This window comes from Notolepis coatsorum, assembly GCF_963971535.1.
Source record: "Notolepis coatsorum genome assembly, chromosome: 2".
In the NCBI taxonomy this organism is placed as follows: Eukaryota; Metazoa; Chordata; class Actinopteri; order Aulopiformes; family Paralepididae; genus Notolepis; species Notolepis coatsorum.
The window spans coordinates 189272086-189289118 of NC_140166.1; the positions used below are offsets into that span (position 1 = coordinate 189272086).

Here is a 17033-nt window from a genome sequence, read left to right on the forward strand (position 1 = left end):
TGACCACTCGCTGTACTTTTGGCACGCCAGCAAGGGGACTTGAAATGCCCTGCCTGTGTATGTGTTTCTTTTCATAGTTGATAAGGCATACTTCACTATGTATAATGTATGTATTCATGTTGACAGACCTTTTTGTGTTTTGCATGTTAGGTGCAATATGAATGCCATGGCTTTTTGAACAAGAACCGAGATACAGTCTTTGAGGAGCCCATCAATATTCTGAAAGCAAGTCAGGTAACTACCGTGTTTAATGATTTAGTCAGTGAATCATATCTCTCTCTTTCACCAGAGGGCACATTGAATCACTCACCTTTCTTTATGTGGGTGTGTGTGTGGGTGTGTGTGTCTGTGTGTGTGTCAGTCCGAGCTGGTGGCTGAGCTGTTCCAGCAGGAGCCTACAGAGGGCAGTGTGTCTCTGTCAGGGGGGAAGTCCTCTCTGGCCAATGGGAGCATTCGCTCAGGAAAGCGGGCCCACAGAGAACACAAACTGACGGTGGGCTTCCAGGTAAGCTGTCTGCTCAGACCGGACAAAACAATTACACCTGCTGTATGTATATATATATTATAGGCAGTACTCGAGCTGTGAAAAAAAAACAGGGGGGATGGTCAGGGCGCGTCAACATTTTAGGTAACCAACTTGTGTTCAGCGTTTCTCTGATTGGCCACGACGCCCATGTGACCACGGCAGCGCGAGAAAGCGGCAGTGCGGAAATAGGCTGCATTCTATTGCCATGCTCTGCGACAAACTCTAACCTTAACCAACTCCGAAACAATGCCTAAACTTAACCCTAACCTTAACCAACTCCGAAACAATGCCTAAACTTAACCATAACCTTAACCAACTCCGAAAGAATATTGCCATGCTCTAAGACAAACTCTAACCTTAACCAACTCCGAAACAATGCCTAAACTTAACCCTTCTAACCTTAACCAACTCCGAAACAATGCCTAAACTTAACCCTAACCTTAACCAACTCCGAAACAATGCCTAAACTTAACCGGCGAAAGAATGCACGTAAAAAAAGAAAAAAAAAAAAAAATTGGAGGGATTCAAACTTGTCACCAACCGCACCGCAGGATCCACAGCAAGGCGGCGAACCAGTTGAGCTAACCGTCAATGTTAAAAGAGGGGGTGTGGCTAGACGCAAGTTGGTTAATCTAAAATGATTATCTCATGACAAGTTTGGGGTGGACACAGAGTAGGGGGGTCCGGGTGCATCGTCCCCCTTTAGAAAATTGTAATGATTTTAATACGCAAATTAAGCTTTTAGGAGTATTTTGAAACTAGAATTACAGAGTGGGAGTAGATACACTACTCTTACACACATTATTGGGGGGGGACAATTCATATTGCTCCAAATTTGGGGAGGACATGATTGTGGATTTTATCATATGGGCTGATAATGGCAAGAAATTTCATCGCATGCATTAGCAATATTTTCAATATGCGCAAAACTGAATGTTGAAATGTTCATTGATAAAATGACATAAGGGATGGAAGGGATGGGAAGGCGGGATGGCCGTTTTAGAAGGGGGATGATATTGACCATTTTTATTTCAGGGGGGATGCCACCCCCCCTCAACTCGAGTACTGACTATAGGCCTACATATTGGTATATTAACCAAGTTCAACCATAGGTTTTAATGACAGAAGTTTATTTCCATTTATTTTTGGTTTATTTCAGTGCATTTGATACCTTGTGGTCTTAGTACTTAGGTCACTGTACATTAATAAAAATAGCTGAATACCAACTGCAATAACAATAGCCTTGCGTAGAGGCCTTACATGGAATGTTTTGAATGCCCATTTGTCTTCCATGTTGGAAGAAATGGTGGTTGCTATGTGTTGATATGTGAGAAATACATCAAAACAAATGTAATAAATTGGTGTCTTATTACTGGATCTTGTAAACAAGTCACGGTGGAACAGTAATATCATGCTCTTTAGGGTTTTACCTTCTCCAACCACTGCACAGAAATTAGGAATTTTATTTATATATTTTATCTACTTTTTCTCCCCATTTTTAAAATTTTTCTCCCATCCCAATTTTCGTATTATCCAATTCTCCCCTCCCCTGTCTCGAACGTTGCTAGACCATGCCTGCCACTGGTCGGCTGCAATGTGGACGAAGCCTTGCATCACGTGTCCCATCCGGTACACGAGGAGGCAGCCGTCGCATCTTTTCACCTGCACAGCGCGATCTCTCAGTGGCGAGGAGTAACACGTGGGAGGCTCACGCTGCCCCCGACACTTCCTGATTCTGCTGTACAGGCGCACCAACCGACCTGTAGGAGTCGCTGTCCACAACGTCCGATCCCCACCCACCGGCTTTCCCACCCCCTAATACTGCCAATTTGTATTAGTATGAACGACCAGCCAAGCTGGAAGCAACGGCGAGAGCTGGGCTCGAACCCTGCATATCCTGCGTTAGTGGCGAGCGCCTTGCCCACTGCGCCACTTAGCCTCCCCCGGCATTTCTTTCTTTAAAGTGGTTACCAATGGTTACAGGCAGCCATGTAGGAAGAAAGAGAAGGACAAACATTTCATACAAGGCTGTTACGAGTTGGGTAGGTGTGTTGGACCCAGGTGCAGTGGAGAACGGATAGACGAGAGACAGGTGTTGATTCTCAAACAAAAGTTACTGTTTTATTTTGTTGAACATGAAAGGCGTACGCGCCGACGACAACGATGAGCAAACAAAAGGGGAGAGTACTTGTCTCCAAAAAGAGGGAAAGCAAAGGGGAGAAATCAAGTCTCCAAAACACGCAAAGCACAAACAATAAACTGAACTATATATATATATATATATATAATAATGGGGAAAGCAAAGGGGAGAAAACATTGTCTCCAAAACACATCATGAAATAAACACGACGGGCGACGGTGCTACATAAGCACACAGTAAGTTACATAATCGAAAAGGCAAAGACACGGCAATTCCTAAACATGGCGAACGAACTTATCCTCCGTGGCAAGGAGCGATAAGGCTTTGACAGAATGCATAGTAGTACTCACGGTAAGGTTCAGTGATCGACTGACGATCTGAATAGTAACCAGGAAGAACATATAAAGCCAACTTAACTATACACACCTGGTACCAATTAGTGCAATCAGGGCAGATAGACAGGTAATTACCACCGGGTGACGCTAGGGCTTTTGCTCCCAGAGGAGAGCAAAACCCCAAACGTTACACAAGGCCTCTGTTGTGTCTTTGACAATATGCCGTGTGTTGAGTGTTCCTCATATTTACTGTATGTACTGTATCGCTGTGTAGTTCCGTCAGTCCTTACAGCTGCTGATGGAGACCCTAAACAGCACCACCCCTCACTACGTCCGCTGTATCAAACCCAATGACCTCAAAGAGCCTTTTGTGTAAGTCAGCCACGTCTTTAAGTTTTGTGCACCGGCCTAGACAGACTAAAAAGAATAGGCGACGAGGCGATAGTGTTCAGTGAGTCGACTAAAAAGAGCCTTTCCTCTTCAGCTTCGACCCCAAGAGGGCCGTCCAGCAGCTGAGAGCCTGTGGGGTCCTGGAGACCATCCGCATCAGCGCTGCAGGGTATCCATCCAGGTACTACCCACCTACTGGACATTCTCTACACAATGACACATACAATAACAGCATTGTAAATGTCATATCTTTATAAAAATGTAAAACATGATTTCTGAAAAGCACCTTATTGTCAAACCAGTGAACAAAGATGATTTTAGTGCTAATATGTAGTGGGGAAGTGGGAGACTGTGCTAAACTAAGACATCAAGCTCTTTTCTCAAACATTTAGTAAAACGTGATCTCCATCCATCTTCGTTCATTCACAAAATTCTGTTCCCAGGTGGACATATCAGGAGTTCTTCAGCCGGTACCGCGTTCTGGTCCGAGGACTTCAGAGCGGGGAGCAGGCCCAGGCCTCATGCCGGCAGGCTCTGCCTGAGCTCATCCCCGACCCGGAGCAGTACTGCTTTGGAAAGACCAAGGTGTTCTTCCGGGCGGGCCAGGTGGCTCTGCTGGAGAGGCTGAGGGCTGAGAGGCTGCGGGCGGCTGGTGTGATCATACAGAGCTGGGTCAGAGGCTGGCTGGGACGGATCAGATATAGCAGGGTCCGCTGGGCGACATTCACCATACAGAGATACTGCAGAGGAGCCCTGGCTAGACGGTGAGGTTGGAGAGAGAGAGAGGGAGGGAGGGAGGGAGGGAGGGAGGGAGGGAGAGAGAGAGAGGGAGAGAGAGAGAGAGAGAGAGAGGGAGAGAGACCTAACTAGTAAGAAATAGTTCAGTATACAAATTCTGTGTGCGTGAGAGGGGCGGGGTTGCAGTGTGTGAATGTGGACATCCTTTTTGTAGCATGAAAGTACTAACTATAGTTGTAGTAAAGAACTCTAGTTGATATTGTGTTTCCTCTGGTGGTTGTGTTCCAGGCTGGCCCTGACCCTGCGCTACACCAAGGCTGCCTTAGTGATCCAGAAGACCTACCGCATGGTGGCAGTCAGACAGCTGTTCCTCATGATCCGCCAGGCCACCATCACCATCCAGGCCTACAGCAGGGGAACGCTGGCACGACACAGGCACAGACTGGTCTGGAGTCAGCCTTTATCTACCCTGCCTGTTTATATAATACACTTTACTTTACCTTCATCTACCCTGCCTGTTTATATAATACACTTTACTTTACCTTCATCTACCCTGCCTGTTTATATAATACACTTTACTTTACCTTCATCTACCCTGCCTGTTTATATAATACACTTTACTTTACCTTCATCTGCCCTGCCTGTTTATATAATACACTTTACTTTACCTTCATCTACCCTGCCTGTTTATATAATACACTGTAGGAATGCGGTAATGATAGTGAAAACGGAGCCGTGTTCCGATGCAAAAATACTATTTTATTACGCACTCTACTGTCGCACAACAACACTGCCATTCCTCTTTCATTCGTCTCTCTTAAACTACGTCATCCCCCGCTAAGGATCACGGGAAATGTAGTAAACACCTGTTACGACCCTGGCTCATGGGCACGCAACCTATGTGCAATCAACACCAAAACCCTGTGCTCCAACTCAAAAACGCTACCAAACCAAGGAACCACCAATACAACCACAAACCAATGCACTGGCAACCCCACGGACAAGGACTGTAAGAACCCGACAGCTCCTTCACTAGGCACAGACAGTGCATGTGTGTTACTGGGTCTGCCTTTGAAGCTCCCCAGCAGGTAACCAATCAGCACTAATTGGCTAATTGGCAGCCCTCTCATAGCATGCCCTGGTGACACAGGAGTGACCAGCCTCTAGTACATAACACCTCCCCCACCAAACTGGTTGCCCAAGAGGCAACCACTACACAACAACCCATAAACCAAAACAAAAAACAACTGTGACCCCTTAGGTGTCAGGGCCTCTACCACAACAGCGATAACGGGTACCACAAACACCGGTACTATGATCGTGAGAGGGCGTCTGCTAGCACGTTGTCCCTCCCACGAATGTGGCGAATATCCAAGTTATACGCCTGGAGGAACAAACTCCATCGCATCAAACGATGGTTCGAATTCACCATGCTGCGAAGAAAAACCAAAGGGTTATGGTCTGTATACACAACAAGGGGTAAACTGGAGGATCCAACGTAAACATAAAAATGGTTCAAGGCAAGAACCGGGTCGGCCCCTGTCGAACCCGACCACCGATACCGATCTGTCAAACTTATACTGCAAACCAAAATCAACCTGAGAACTGCGCTTAACAGAACAGAACACAGCACAACAAAACCATAAATCACTGATACCACCACCGCACCCATATCCATCCCACCTGGCACTGGCAGTCCAGGACACCGCACACCGTGAACATCCAGAGTAGGCTGCACCGCCTCAGGTACAGCCCCAGTGTACCGGGAACCTGGCCGTACGACAGTCACAATAACGTCTGGAACACCATCCAAAATGGCGTCACCCAAAATAACTTTGTCCTGATCAAAATCAAAATGGCTGCCACTCAACAGACCAGGTTGCGAAGGCGGCTCCTGCTCCACAGGACACAGGTAACTAGGTTGACCATCACACCTAGTGCATGGCAGAGAATCAGTGTGGACATGTGGATCAATGTCAGAATCATCAACTGACATACTGGGACCATCCCTGCCCACAAGTGAAACATTAGGGACAATAGAGCTATTGTGGGAAGGCTGGCAGCCTAAATCAAGCTTAGTAGCCCCTCCAACTAGAACGGTGTCACATAAAAAAACAGCACCTCTCATAGCATCCTTCCCACACTCCTCCTCCAATTCGTTCGTGGCCTCAGCCACCGTACAGGCTGGGAAGACCTTGAGACACTGCGCTGCCATATCATCTCCTGTCACATGTTTCTCCGGCACGCCTGTCAACTCTGGTTTCACCACCGGGCCTAACACAAAACCACAATCAAGAGAATCATTATGCAGAGGTACATCCACAGTGTGCTTTCCAAAATTCTCAACAGGTGCACCTTTTAATTCAACAAAGAATGTGTCACTAAGTGTAATGTCCCAAGTCGAAGTATCAACAACATTACTTTTGTCCTTTGACATTTCTCGTGCCACAGCACACACAGGAAACACTCCTGGATGTTTCTGTGCCAGCTCATTAGAGACCTCAGAAACCACAGGAATGGGAGTTACAACCGGAGTAGCCAACACTTTGTCACCAGCCAAATCATTCCCTAGAATGAAGGACACCCCCTTTATGGGAATGTGAGAACATACCCCCACAACAACATTGCCTGATACTAAGGGAGAATTGAGCGTGACCTCATGCAAAGGTGCATCCACAAATCCACCCCCAAAGCCCCGAACAACGACATCGGAATGCAAAGAAGAGTTTTCTGAAAACGGCAAAACCCCCTCCAGAATGAGGGACTGAAAAGCACCGGTATCTCTCCAAATTGTTATAGCCTGTTTGGACTCTAGTGCATTAGTCAGGGAAACAAATCCATTCATCATAAACCTCGGGGAACCCTCGAGCTCTTTGTCCACACGTTTGATACCTTCCCCATCCCCATCTAACGTTGGCATAGGCGTCCTGCATATGGTCTCTACCAGAGCCACGGTTCTGACATTTTTCTGCTCAAGCACCGGGCATCCAGCAACGATATGACCAGGTTCCTTACAGTAAAAACAGATAATCCCTTCTGGGAATGCACCAGCAGAACCACCCCGCCTAGGAGGTGAAGTTAATTGACCAGCAGACACCGGTTTTGGGAAACGGCCCCCCTGAACAGGACGCCTATCCCCGGACTCAACACGGTAGTCCTCCAAAAACACGGACTTGTGTGTCAACACAAACTCATCGGCGAAGACAGCGGCGTCGCTTATCTTCGATACCCCACGCTCATTTAGATGTGTGGAAACGGTATCAGGAACACATTAAATTCCTCTAGGAGAATCAACTGCCTAAGCTGCTCTCTTGACCCTGCCTTCTGAGAAGTGCACCACCTGTCAAACAGGTTCTCCTTCTCCCTTCCAAACTCAATATAAGACTGCCCCTCGGACCTACAATAACCTCTAAAACGCTGACGATAGGCCTCAGGGACCAACTCATAAGCCCTCAAAATGGAAGCTTTAACCAGCTCATAATCAGCGCTTTGTTCAAGGGACAGAGCAGTGTAGGCTTCTTGTGCCCTACCAACCAAAACACATTGCAGCAGCAGTGTCCAGGCGGTATCAGGCCACTTCAATGTGGTTGCCACCCGTTCGAAAAGGGGAAAATATCTTTCCACGTCTTTCTCAAAAAACGGTGGCACCATCCTAATATTCCTGCCTACATCAAACCCGGAACGTGACTCTGGATGCAGAGCACCCGCCTGTAAGGCAGCATGCTTATACTCAAGCTCCTTCTGCGCACGCTCGTGCTCCAGCAACATTTGTCTCTCCTTAAAGTCATGCTCCTTAAGCTCACGCTCATGCTCACGCTCCTCTCTCCTCTCTCTCCCCTTAAGCTCACGCTCCTTAAGCTCACGCTCCTCTCTCCTCTCCTCACGCTCTTGGTGTAGCTGCCTCTCCTTAAACTCCAACTCTCTAATCCTCCACTCACCCTCAGCACCAGATAATAGCGGAGACACGTCAGACAAAGGAGGCTCCTCCACCCTCCCCTCAAGCACCTGTTCCCTAATGAGCAAAACCCTCAAAGCACCCAAGGCAGATGGTTTCAAACGTTTCTCACTGGGAGTAAGCTCGACCTTGTAGTGCACAGCAAGCTCGAGCAGTTGTTCTTTGGAAAATTTGTCTAATAAGTCATGAGACGGGCGATCAACAAAGTCCCTGATGGAAGCCATTGTCACTGAACTAGACACCCCAAGCTACACACCCAACCTCACAGACACGAAGAACCACTAACGAACCACGAAGACCCCCCCAACGAACCACTGAAGAACCACGAAGAACCACTGAAGAACCATGAATAATGCTAATTGCCAACAATAACAACCAGAAGGGAACGCGGTGGAAATGTGAGCTCTACGGAGCGCACCTTTCCAGGTTGCACAAACAAACAAAAAAAATTAAAAAAAAACACACCCACCCTAAATAGACGTGTCATACACGCAGGGTGTTAGGTGCTACCAGGTATGCTCACCAAACACTCAAACAAACAAAATAAATCCAACAAAAAAAATCCCAAACAGGTGCGCCTTCTAACCTGATGTGACCACATATGCTTCTACGTCTAAACTGCAGAAAAAACCGGCCTACCACATGTCTACCCTAAGAAACACTAAATCAAGCCCTACCACACTACCTGTGTTTCCTGGCCGCCCTAATCTACCTACCCTTAAACTAATGCCCTGTAGACCTAACTTTCTTCAACCACACCTGCTACCAGTCAAAGATCATATACAATCATTTCATTGACCGCCCCAGCCCCAGGAGTACGTGGTGCACCGGACGCTAACCCACAACCAGAAAATAATGTCCCTATCTACATGTGGTGCCTACTAAACTATATATTTTAACAGCATAAGTAGTCACATCAAATTACAAACAAATACGGCATACTCACCTGTTTGATGAAATGGCTCAGCCCCCACGTTACACCAAATGTAACGAACACCACCCAAACCATAATACGATGACACCCCGTGCAACACACAAAAAAAAAACACCAAACAAAGTTCTAGGGGTAAAAGATCCCGGACGAGCGCCCAATTGTTACGACCCTGACTCATGGGCACGCAACCTATGTGCAATCAACACCAAAACCCTGTGCTCCAACTCAAAAACGCTACCAAACCAAGGAACCACCAATACAACCACAAACCAATGCACTGGCAACCCCACGGACAAGGACTGTAAGAACCCGACAGCTCCTTCACTAGGCACAGACAGTGCATGTGTGTTACTGGGTCTGCCTTTGAAGCTCCCCAGCAGGTAACCAATCAGCATTAATTGGCTAATTGGCAGCCCTCTCATAGCATGCCCTGGTGACACAGGAGTGACCAGCCTCTAGTACATAACAACACCACATAAGGCTAGGATGCCGTGAATTATGTCCCAGTAGCCACTACAACACTTTACTTTACCTTCATCTACCCTGCCTGTTTATATAATACACTTTACTTTACCTTCATCTGCCCTGCCTGTTTATATAATACAATTTACTTTACCTTCATCTACCCTGCCTGTTTATATAATACACTTTACCTTCATCTACCCTGCCTGTTTATATAATACACTTTACCTTCATCTACCCTGCCTGTTTATATAATAAACTTTACTTTCCCCTATTTATCTATTTTAATGTTTAATTTGTATCTTTACCATCTTTACTGAGTATTTCATTAAAAATTATAATTTTTTATTTCTTTCGCTAAACAATTTAATCGACATTACTGGAGATTACATTTGTGCTCTTCTTCTTCTCCTCCTCCCCTCCTCCTCCTCAGATGGTGTCAGAACGGGCAGCTGTGTTGCTTCAGGCAGCGGTGCGTGGCTGGTTGGCGAGGCGGGCGTACGGGCGTGTGCAGGCAGCGGTCCTTCTGATGCAGTGCTGCGTGCGGCGCAGGGCGGCCAGGCGGGAGCTGCTGAAGCTGAGGACAGAGGCCCGCTCTGTGGAGAGAGTCAGGGAGCTCAACAAGGGCATGGAGGTCAAACTGATGCAGCTGCAGGTGAAGGCTGACCAGGAGGTGGGTCTGGGGGGGTCTGGACACAGAACTACTGTCCTGACTCCTGTGAATACTGGCATTGTGTGTGTGTGTGTGTGTGTGTGTGTGTGTGTGTGTGTGTGTGTGTGTGTGTGTGTGTGTGTGTGTGTGTGTGTGTGTGTGTGTGTGTGTGGGGTGATAATCTGGGTCTGTGACTGTCTATTCTACTGTGTGTGTGTGTGTGTGTGTGTATGTGTGTGTGTGTGTGTGTGTGTGTGTGTGGTGTTAATCTGGGTCTGTGACTGTCTATTCTACTGTGTGTGTGTGTGTGTGTGTGTGTGTGTGTGTGTGTGTGTGCGCGTTTGTGTGAGCGTGAATGGGGTGATAATCTGGGTCTGTGACTGTCTATATCTGTATTCCACTGTATGTGTGTGTGTGTGTGTGTGTGTGTGTGTGCGCGTGTTTGTGTGAGTGTGAATGGGGTGATAATCTGGGTCTGTGACTGTCTATATCTGTATTCCACTGTATGTGTGTGTGTGTGTGTGTGTGTAGCCGGTGTGATCTTGTCTGCGTTGTGTTTAGTCGATTCGACCCCTGTTAAGGGATCGCCCTGAGTGGGAGTTGAACCCCGGACGCCCGCGTTGCGGGCGGCATCACAGACCACTAAGCAAGAAGTGAATTCACTTCTTGCTTCCTGCTTCCGGGTCTGGATGCCTCTGGGGAGTGAGTTTACTTGCAGTACCGCTTACCATCCACAGCCACTGAACTACTTGTACCATCGTGACTGTGGATATACTGCGGTACCTCCGTTACACTCACCCCCCTAAACTCACTCCACCCAGGGCATCCGGGTCTAACGGCACCACATGTAGCCGGTGTGATCTTGTCTGCGTTGTGTTTAGTCGATTCGACCCCTGTTAAGGGATCGCCCTGAGTGGGAGTTGAACCCCGGACGGCCGCGTCACGGGCGGCATCACAGACCACTAAGCAAGAAGTGAATTCACTTCTTGCTTCCGGGTCTGGATGCCTCTGGGGAGTGAGTTTACTTGCAGTACCGCTTACCATCCACAGCCACGTCACTACTTGTACCCGTGACTGTGGATATACTGCGGTACCTCCGTTACATGTGTGTGTGTGTGTGTGTGTGTGTGTGTGTGTACTGTATGTATGTGTCTATATATATATATCTCCAGGCCAGGGAGAGTACTGGTTTGAGGGAGACCCTCCATGCGGAGCGAGAGTCCCACAGTACTGAGCTGGAAGCCCTCAGGACGGCCATACAGAAACTACAGACCCAGAAGCAGGAGCAGCCACAGCCCAGTCCCCTTATTACCAAGAAGGAGGTGGAGGAGAGGAGGAGGGCCGAGGAGAAAGCTGCCCAGGAGACCCTGCGACTCACACAGGTAGACCAAGAAGAACGGTGCAGAGAGTTCTAGTCATGTGGTTGTTTGAGTCTCTCTTATATTAGAATACATTCTAGAATTCTCTTTTTACCACTCACTCTTTCTCTCGGGTACAGGAGGTGCAGGCACTGCAGACAGAAAGAGACAGTTTGGGGAAAGAAAGGGAGGATCTCTCTACTCGTCTACTAGAGCAAGAGAAAGTACTGGAGGGTAGGTACTTTAATTCACCTTTAACCTTCACTGTTTTAAATAGTCTAAATACTCGGTTAAATTATTTTATTGAGGTGTTATCCTGTATTTTGTTTGTTGAGCTTGCTCTCAATTGATCTCATTCACCAACATTGTTTTAAGTTTTCTCTTAGGACAATGGGTCTCATTCTCGAACGAAGTTACGACAAAATATTTCGTCTTAGCCAGATTTTGGCCTATTTAAGACATATTAGGGCTGGGAGTGGGAGTCCTCAAATTTTCCTGAGATCTGACACTTAAATATGCTCTCAGCCCACGATCAAATCTCATGATTGATTGACTAATTTAAAATGTTATTATAACTTGACAGACTGTGTTCTCATAGTGATTCCTTCACATCAACGCTACAGGCCTCATTGGAATTAATTACTTAATCATAATTAAAATAAATATGACAATATTTGTACGATAAGAAATTACGAATTTGATGTTGGAAAAATAAATAATATGGATTCATCTGATCACAGGGCAGCTGGATTAACCATATCTGAACCAGCTATTTTGGACAAATAATTACTCAGATATTCAAACACAATTATGCAATTATTGTGAAATGATTGAAAATAATAATAATTTAATGCCTTCTGTGGAATTTGTATTTCTTATTTGTTACACATCTGTTTTAATGATTAATTATATACATTTGAAAGAATGCAGGTCAACATGCAATGTATCCCATTGATTGGTATACAATGGGACAGACCTTTGTTTGATTGATTGATTGAAAACTTTATTAACAGATTGCAGAATGGGTACAGTACAGTACAGCTCAATTACATAAGGGGATGCAGACCAGAGAAAGAATTTCGTCTTGTTTACATCAGGGTCCCCCATTTTCAATTCATCATAACATATATGACACACATGACACAGATAGACAGTACTACTACATCTATACATTTATGACATACCAGATTTGCAAATACAGTACTGTTTGTGATACAAAAAGAGTCCAGAAAAGAGAGTACATTTGACGTAGAAACTGTTGGAGGAGGTTGGGTAGGGGTGGGTGGGGGATAGACTTACACTGTACAAGCAAAACTGTACATTGGAATATTGACAAAACCATACTTGGTCATTTACTGTACATTGGAGGGGGTTGATATAGCTATAAACCTGCATTCCTTCGAATATATCATTAATCAATTAAACTTATATTGAAATACACTATATAGCCTATACACCAACACTGAAATGACAGTGGATAAATGAATAAGAACTAAAGCTAATCGGTGGAAATAGACTGCATTAATATTCCATAACAAGTCTTGTGTGCGCCTACGAATGAACAGTAGCCTATAGGCTTAATTGTGGAATAATAAGCCATACTGCGTTCATTCATTACGCCCGCCGTAGGCTATATATATTATATGTCATTCATTCATTCATATACAGTACTGCGCGTGCGCGCGCGCGTGTGTGTCTGTGTGTGCGCGCGCGCTGCGGCAGGTGTGTACCGCGAGCTGTATATGATGCCAATACATTAATCTAATCTAGTTTTGATGGGCGCAAGCGTGATTACGAAACCTAGCCGCATTTCTCGGAGACGCTCTCTGATTGGCACTGACTGACGCTAGGTTTCGTAATCACGCGGCTCGCAAAGCTCAGAGTTTCTTCATTACACAATCATAAATAACATTCCATGGACAAAAGGAGCAGGAAGAAGAATAAATCTTATAATTACCTGCCCCTTAAAATCATATAATTTCTGCGACCGTTTCAGCCACTTAAGACATATTACCAGCACGTTCAGGACTCAGAGTGTACTTGTCATAGATTATGTCTCAGTGGTTCCAAGATAAGTCTTCCAGAATATATCTTTGAAACATTTTCGGGAATGAGACCCAATGTCCTTGGAAGTTCGTAAGAGAAAGCCTACACAGTTACCCCCGGATTCATCAATGCGTGGAGAGGTTGTCTTAATTGCCGAAATGATCGCAGCTGCGATCCCCTGAATGAATTACGTCACTCATTCTCAAACTGGAAGCATGTTCTTGTACACCTGCATTTGCATAAAGACACGCCCCACCAGTTCCTTATAAATCGAGGGCCGTGTGCAAAACGTAAGCAAGAGGCTCCCCCGCATTCAACAGGTAGTGCGGAAGCGATTTGCAACCGATCTAAATGAGATTAGATTAAAATGTATTGTCATCATACAGCACACTATAGCTATAGTGGAATAGACTGTATTAATATTCCATATTTATACCGTCTTGTTGCACGCTCCTGGCCACACACATCTGGCCTCCTGTTCAGCGCACACACACACACACACACACCCACACACTGTATAGCCTCTGTGGTAATGAATGAACAGTAGGCTTATATTATTCTAATTACTTGTTTTATTAGGAGATTACAGATACTGTATGCGCTGCCCTATAGTAGTCATACTGTAGAATGTACAGTACACATCTTAGCGTGACATCTTAACACATTGGCTGCCAGACCCGAGATTTCTCGGGTTAACTCGCCAGCGGTTGAGTGCCAGACCCGAGATTTCTTGGGTTTTGGTCGTTATTTCTTTTATTCAATTTTTTAAAATGTATTACAGGTTCACGGACCTTGGTGTTACCATAGGAAATCATTCCAAAAGGGCAATACCGGCCGCATCCTGCTAGGTGGCAGTATTGCCCACCCTTTTAAACCTTATTTCACACAGTGTGTTACGTCCGGGCGGAGAATTTAGACCAAGCCAAGTGAATCGCTTCATCTGACCACTTCGAAACGTGTTCAGCACACTTGAGGCATATCTTGTGCCACTTCGTGTCAGGGACCCGATCGACATCAATACTGGAAATTGCGATCAGACAATTGGAATATTCTTTTTGGCCGTTACTGGCGATCATAGCATCAAAAAAGCCCCCCCCCCCTTTCATGCATTCATGAAATTCAACATAATACCTATTATATACCTTTGAATTGGAAATAGTAGTGTGTCCAGGCGAGCAACGCAAACGCTTTTAGCAAAATGCACGTATTGCTCCATAACACAGTTACCAGGAATTAGCCAGGATCACTCTGAAACTATACAATATTCACCACGGTATAACACGCGAACGTATAAATGAAAAAATTTATTCTTTTTCACATGTTGAACGATGGATAGTTAATGTCAAATGAGCCATAGTATTGTCTCCATAACTATAATATAGAATATAGATATAGCCCTGCAAAAACCGCAACGCACAGTGAAAATCCCTATACTTTACAGCGGTGGCACACTGAGTACAAAGATGGCTAAAGCGGCTGGCGCCCAAAGTGTTAAAGGCTCCCACAGAGTCGGGCGTACTGTGAGCGGACCAGACTCCGCGTCGCGCACCGGTGTCACACAAAAGGCTGCTTGGCGTGTTGGTTGACATCGACCTGCATTAAATGTAGTAAACTGGCATGAGAAATGTAAGAGATTGGTACGCGGTGGTATGCTTGACTATGACCTCAAACGATTGCAGACATGCCGAGCGGAGTCTGGTCCGCTCACAGTATGCCCGACTCTGTGGTGGCCTTAAGATGTGTACTGTACACAGCAGCGCATACAGTATCTGCAATCTCCTAATAAAACAAGTCATTAGAATAATATACTACGGGCGCCCCAGTGGCGAACCACATAGCGCGCTCAGCCGCGACACGGCCGACCCGGGTTCGACTCCCGAATCCGTCGTTATTTGCAGAATGTCTTCCCCCCACTCTGTCTCCCATTCCTCCTCTGTCTCACTCTACTGGACTGCCCAGTAGCAATAAAGCGATAAAACGCAAAAAAAAAAAAAAAATAATAAAATTATATTCATTCATTACGCACGTAGGCTATACAGTGTGCGTGTGTGTGTGCGCTGAACAGGTGGCCAGGACCCCGCAACAAGATGGTATGAATATGGAATATTAATACAGTCTATTCCACTATAGCTATATCCACGTGATTGAGTTTGATTGATTGATTGAATTTATTTGACAATCAAAATTACATACAATACCGGTACACACATGTACAGCCATCACATATAATCTAAAATCGTCGAGGATTAAAACACAATAAAACCTTACGGTTTATTTCCATTGTGGTCCTCACAATGGACAATGGACAAGATGACTAGTATCCACCATGCACAAATAAGACATAAATACAATACAAAATAAATGCAATAACACAAACAAACACAAAGTCTACAGCACACCCCCATATATCATCATCCTACGCGACTAAGCCATTTCTTCATATCTTTTTTTAAAATTCCTTCTGAGACAATCATTTTTATGGACACTGGCAGTTTGTTCCACTCATAGGCTGCAGAGTACCGAAAGGTATTTGTCCCCATTGAGCTACTGAAAATGCACAGTTTGATATCAGTTACACTGCCCCTCGTTGCATAGGAGTGGGTGTCCCTAAAGCACATAAAATAATTTGAGAGATATGAGGGGACATAATTTTATGGGTAAGGCCCAACTTGATTTGAATAACCCGTTTTTCCACTGGGAGCCAATTAAGTTGATTAAATATGGCTACATCCAGGTGAGTGCGGGTAGGAAGCTTTAACACTACTCTAATCAATTTGTTTTGGGCAGTCTGAAATTTATTTAAAATGTTCTGGGGTGCACTACTGTACCAGAAGGAGGCAGCGTAGTCAAAATGACTCTGTATCAGGGCACCTGACAACATCCTAAGTGTTTTTCTATCCAACATATCCGACTTACGTGCTAGGAATTTGGTCCTTTGGCTTATCCTAGCCAAGGCTTTCAAGGCCATAGCCCCCCCTGTGAGACATTCGTCCAAGGTGCATCCTAAATATATTACTGAATCATTACCAGCAATGACCGACTCTCCTGCCTGGATCTTCAGCCCTGGGGACCTTTGCAGCTTTACTTTGGATCCAAAAAGTATGGCCTCAGTTTTACCAAGGTGGAGAGACAGCTTATTGTCGGCTAGCCATGTTCCCACACTCTGAAGCTCCTTACTTAAGGTCTTCTCTACCTCTCCTAGGTCTTTGTGAGACACAAGAATGGCGGAATCATCGGCGTATAAAAACAAGTCAGACATACAAGCAGATTTCATGTCATTAATATATAATAAAAAAAATTGTGGCCCTAGCACACTCCCTTGAGGCACCCCACAGCTAACATTCTTGGGGGAGGAAAAGGTACCATTTATATCGACCATTTGGGTCCTTCCCGTTTACCCATTCAATTGACAACCTGCTGAAGCCTATGGCCTTTAATTTCATTAGCAAGGATGCCATGGTCGACCGTATCAAAGGCCTTTTGGAGGTCGAGCAAGA

The 17033-nt window shown here is 45.5% G+C and overlaps 1 protein-coding gene across 1 annotated transcript in view; it reads left to right on the top strand.

Moving 5' to 3' along the window:
• The window catches only part of LOC311223054 (unconventional myosin-Vb), a gene marked incomplete at both ends in the record, with an annotated part of 51297 nt that overhangs the window by 24842 nt on the left and 9422 nt on the right, over positions 1-17033 (top strand). Inside the window, 9 exon segments of the mRNA XM_084307753.1 lie at positions 151-234; positions 362-505; positions 3276-3373; positions 3486-3572; positions 3835-4155; positions 4418-4574; positions 9914-10153; positions 11305-11514; positions 11631-11724. Coding sequence (XP_084163879.1) covers positions 151-234; positions 362-505; positions 3276-3373; positions 3486-3572; positions 3835-4155; positions 4418-4574; positions 9914-10153; positions 11305-11514; positions 11631-11724 — 1435 coding nt within the window.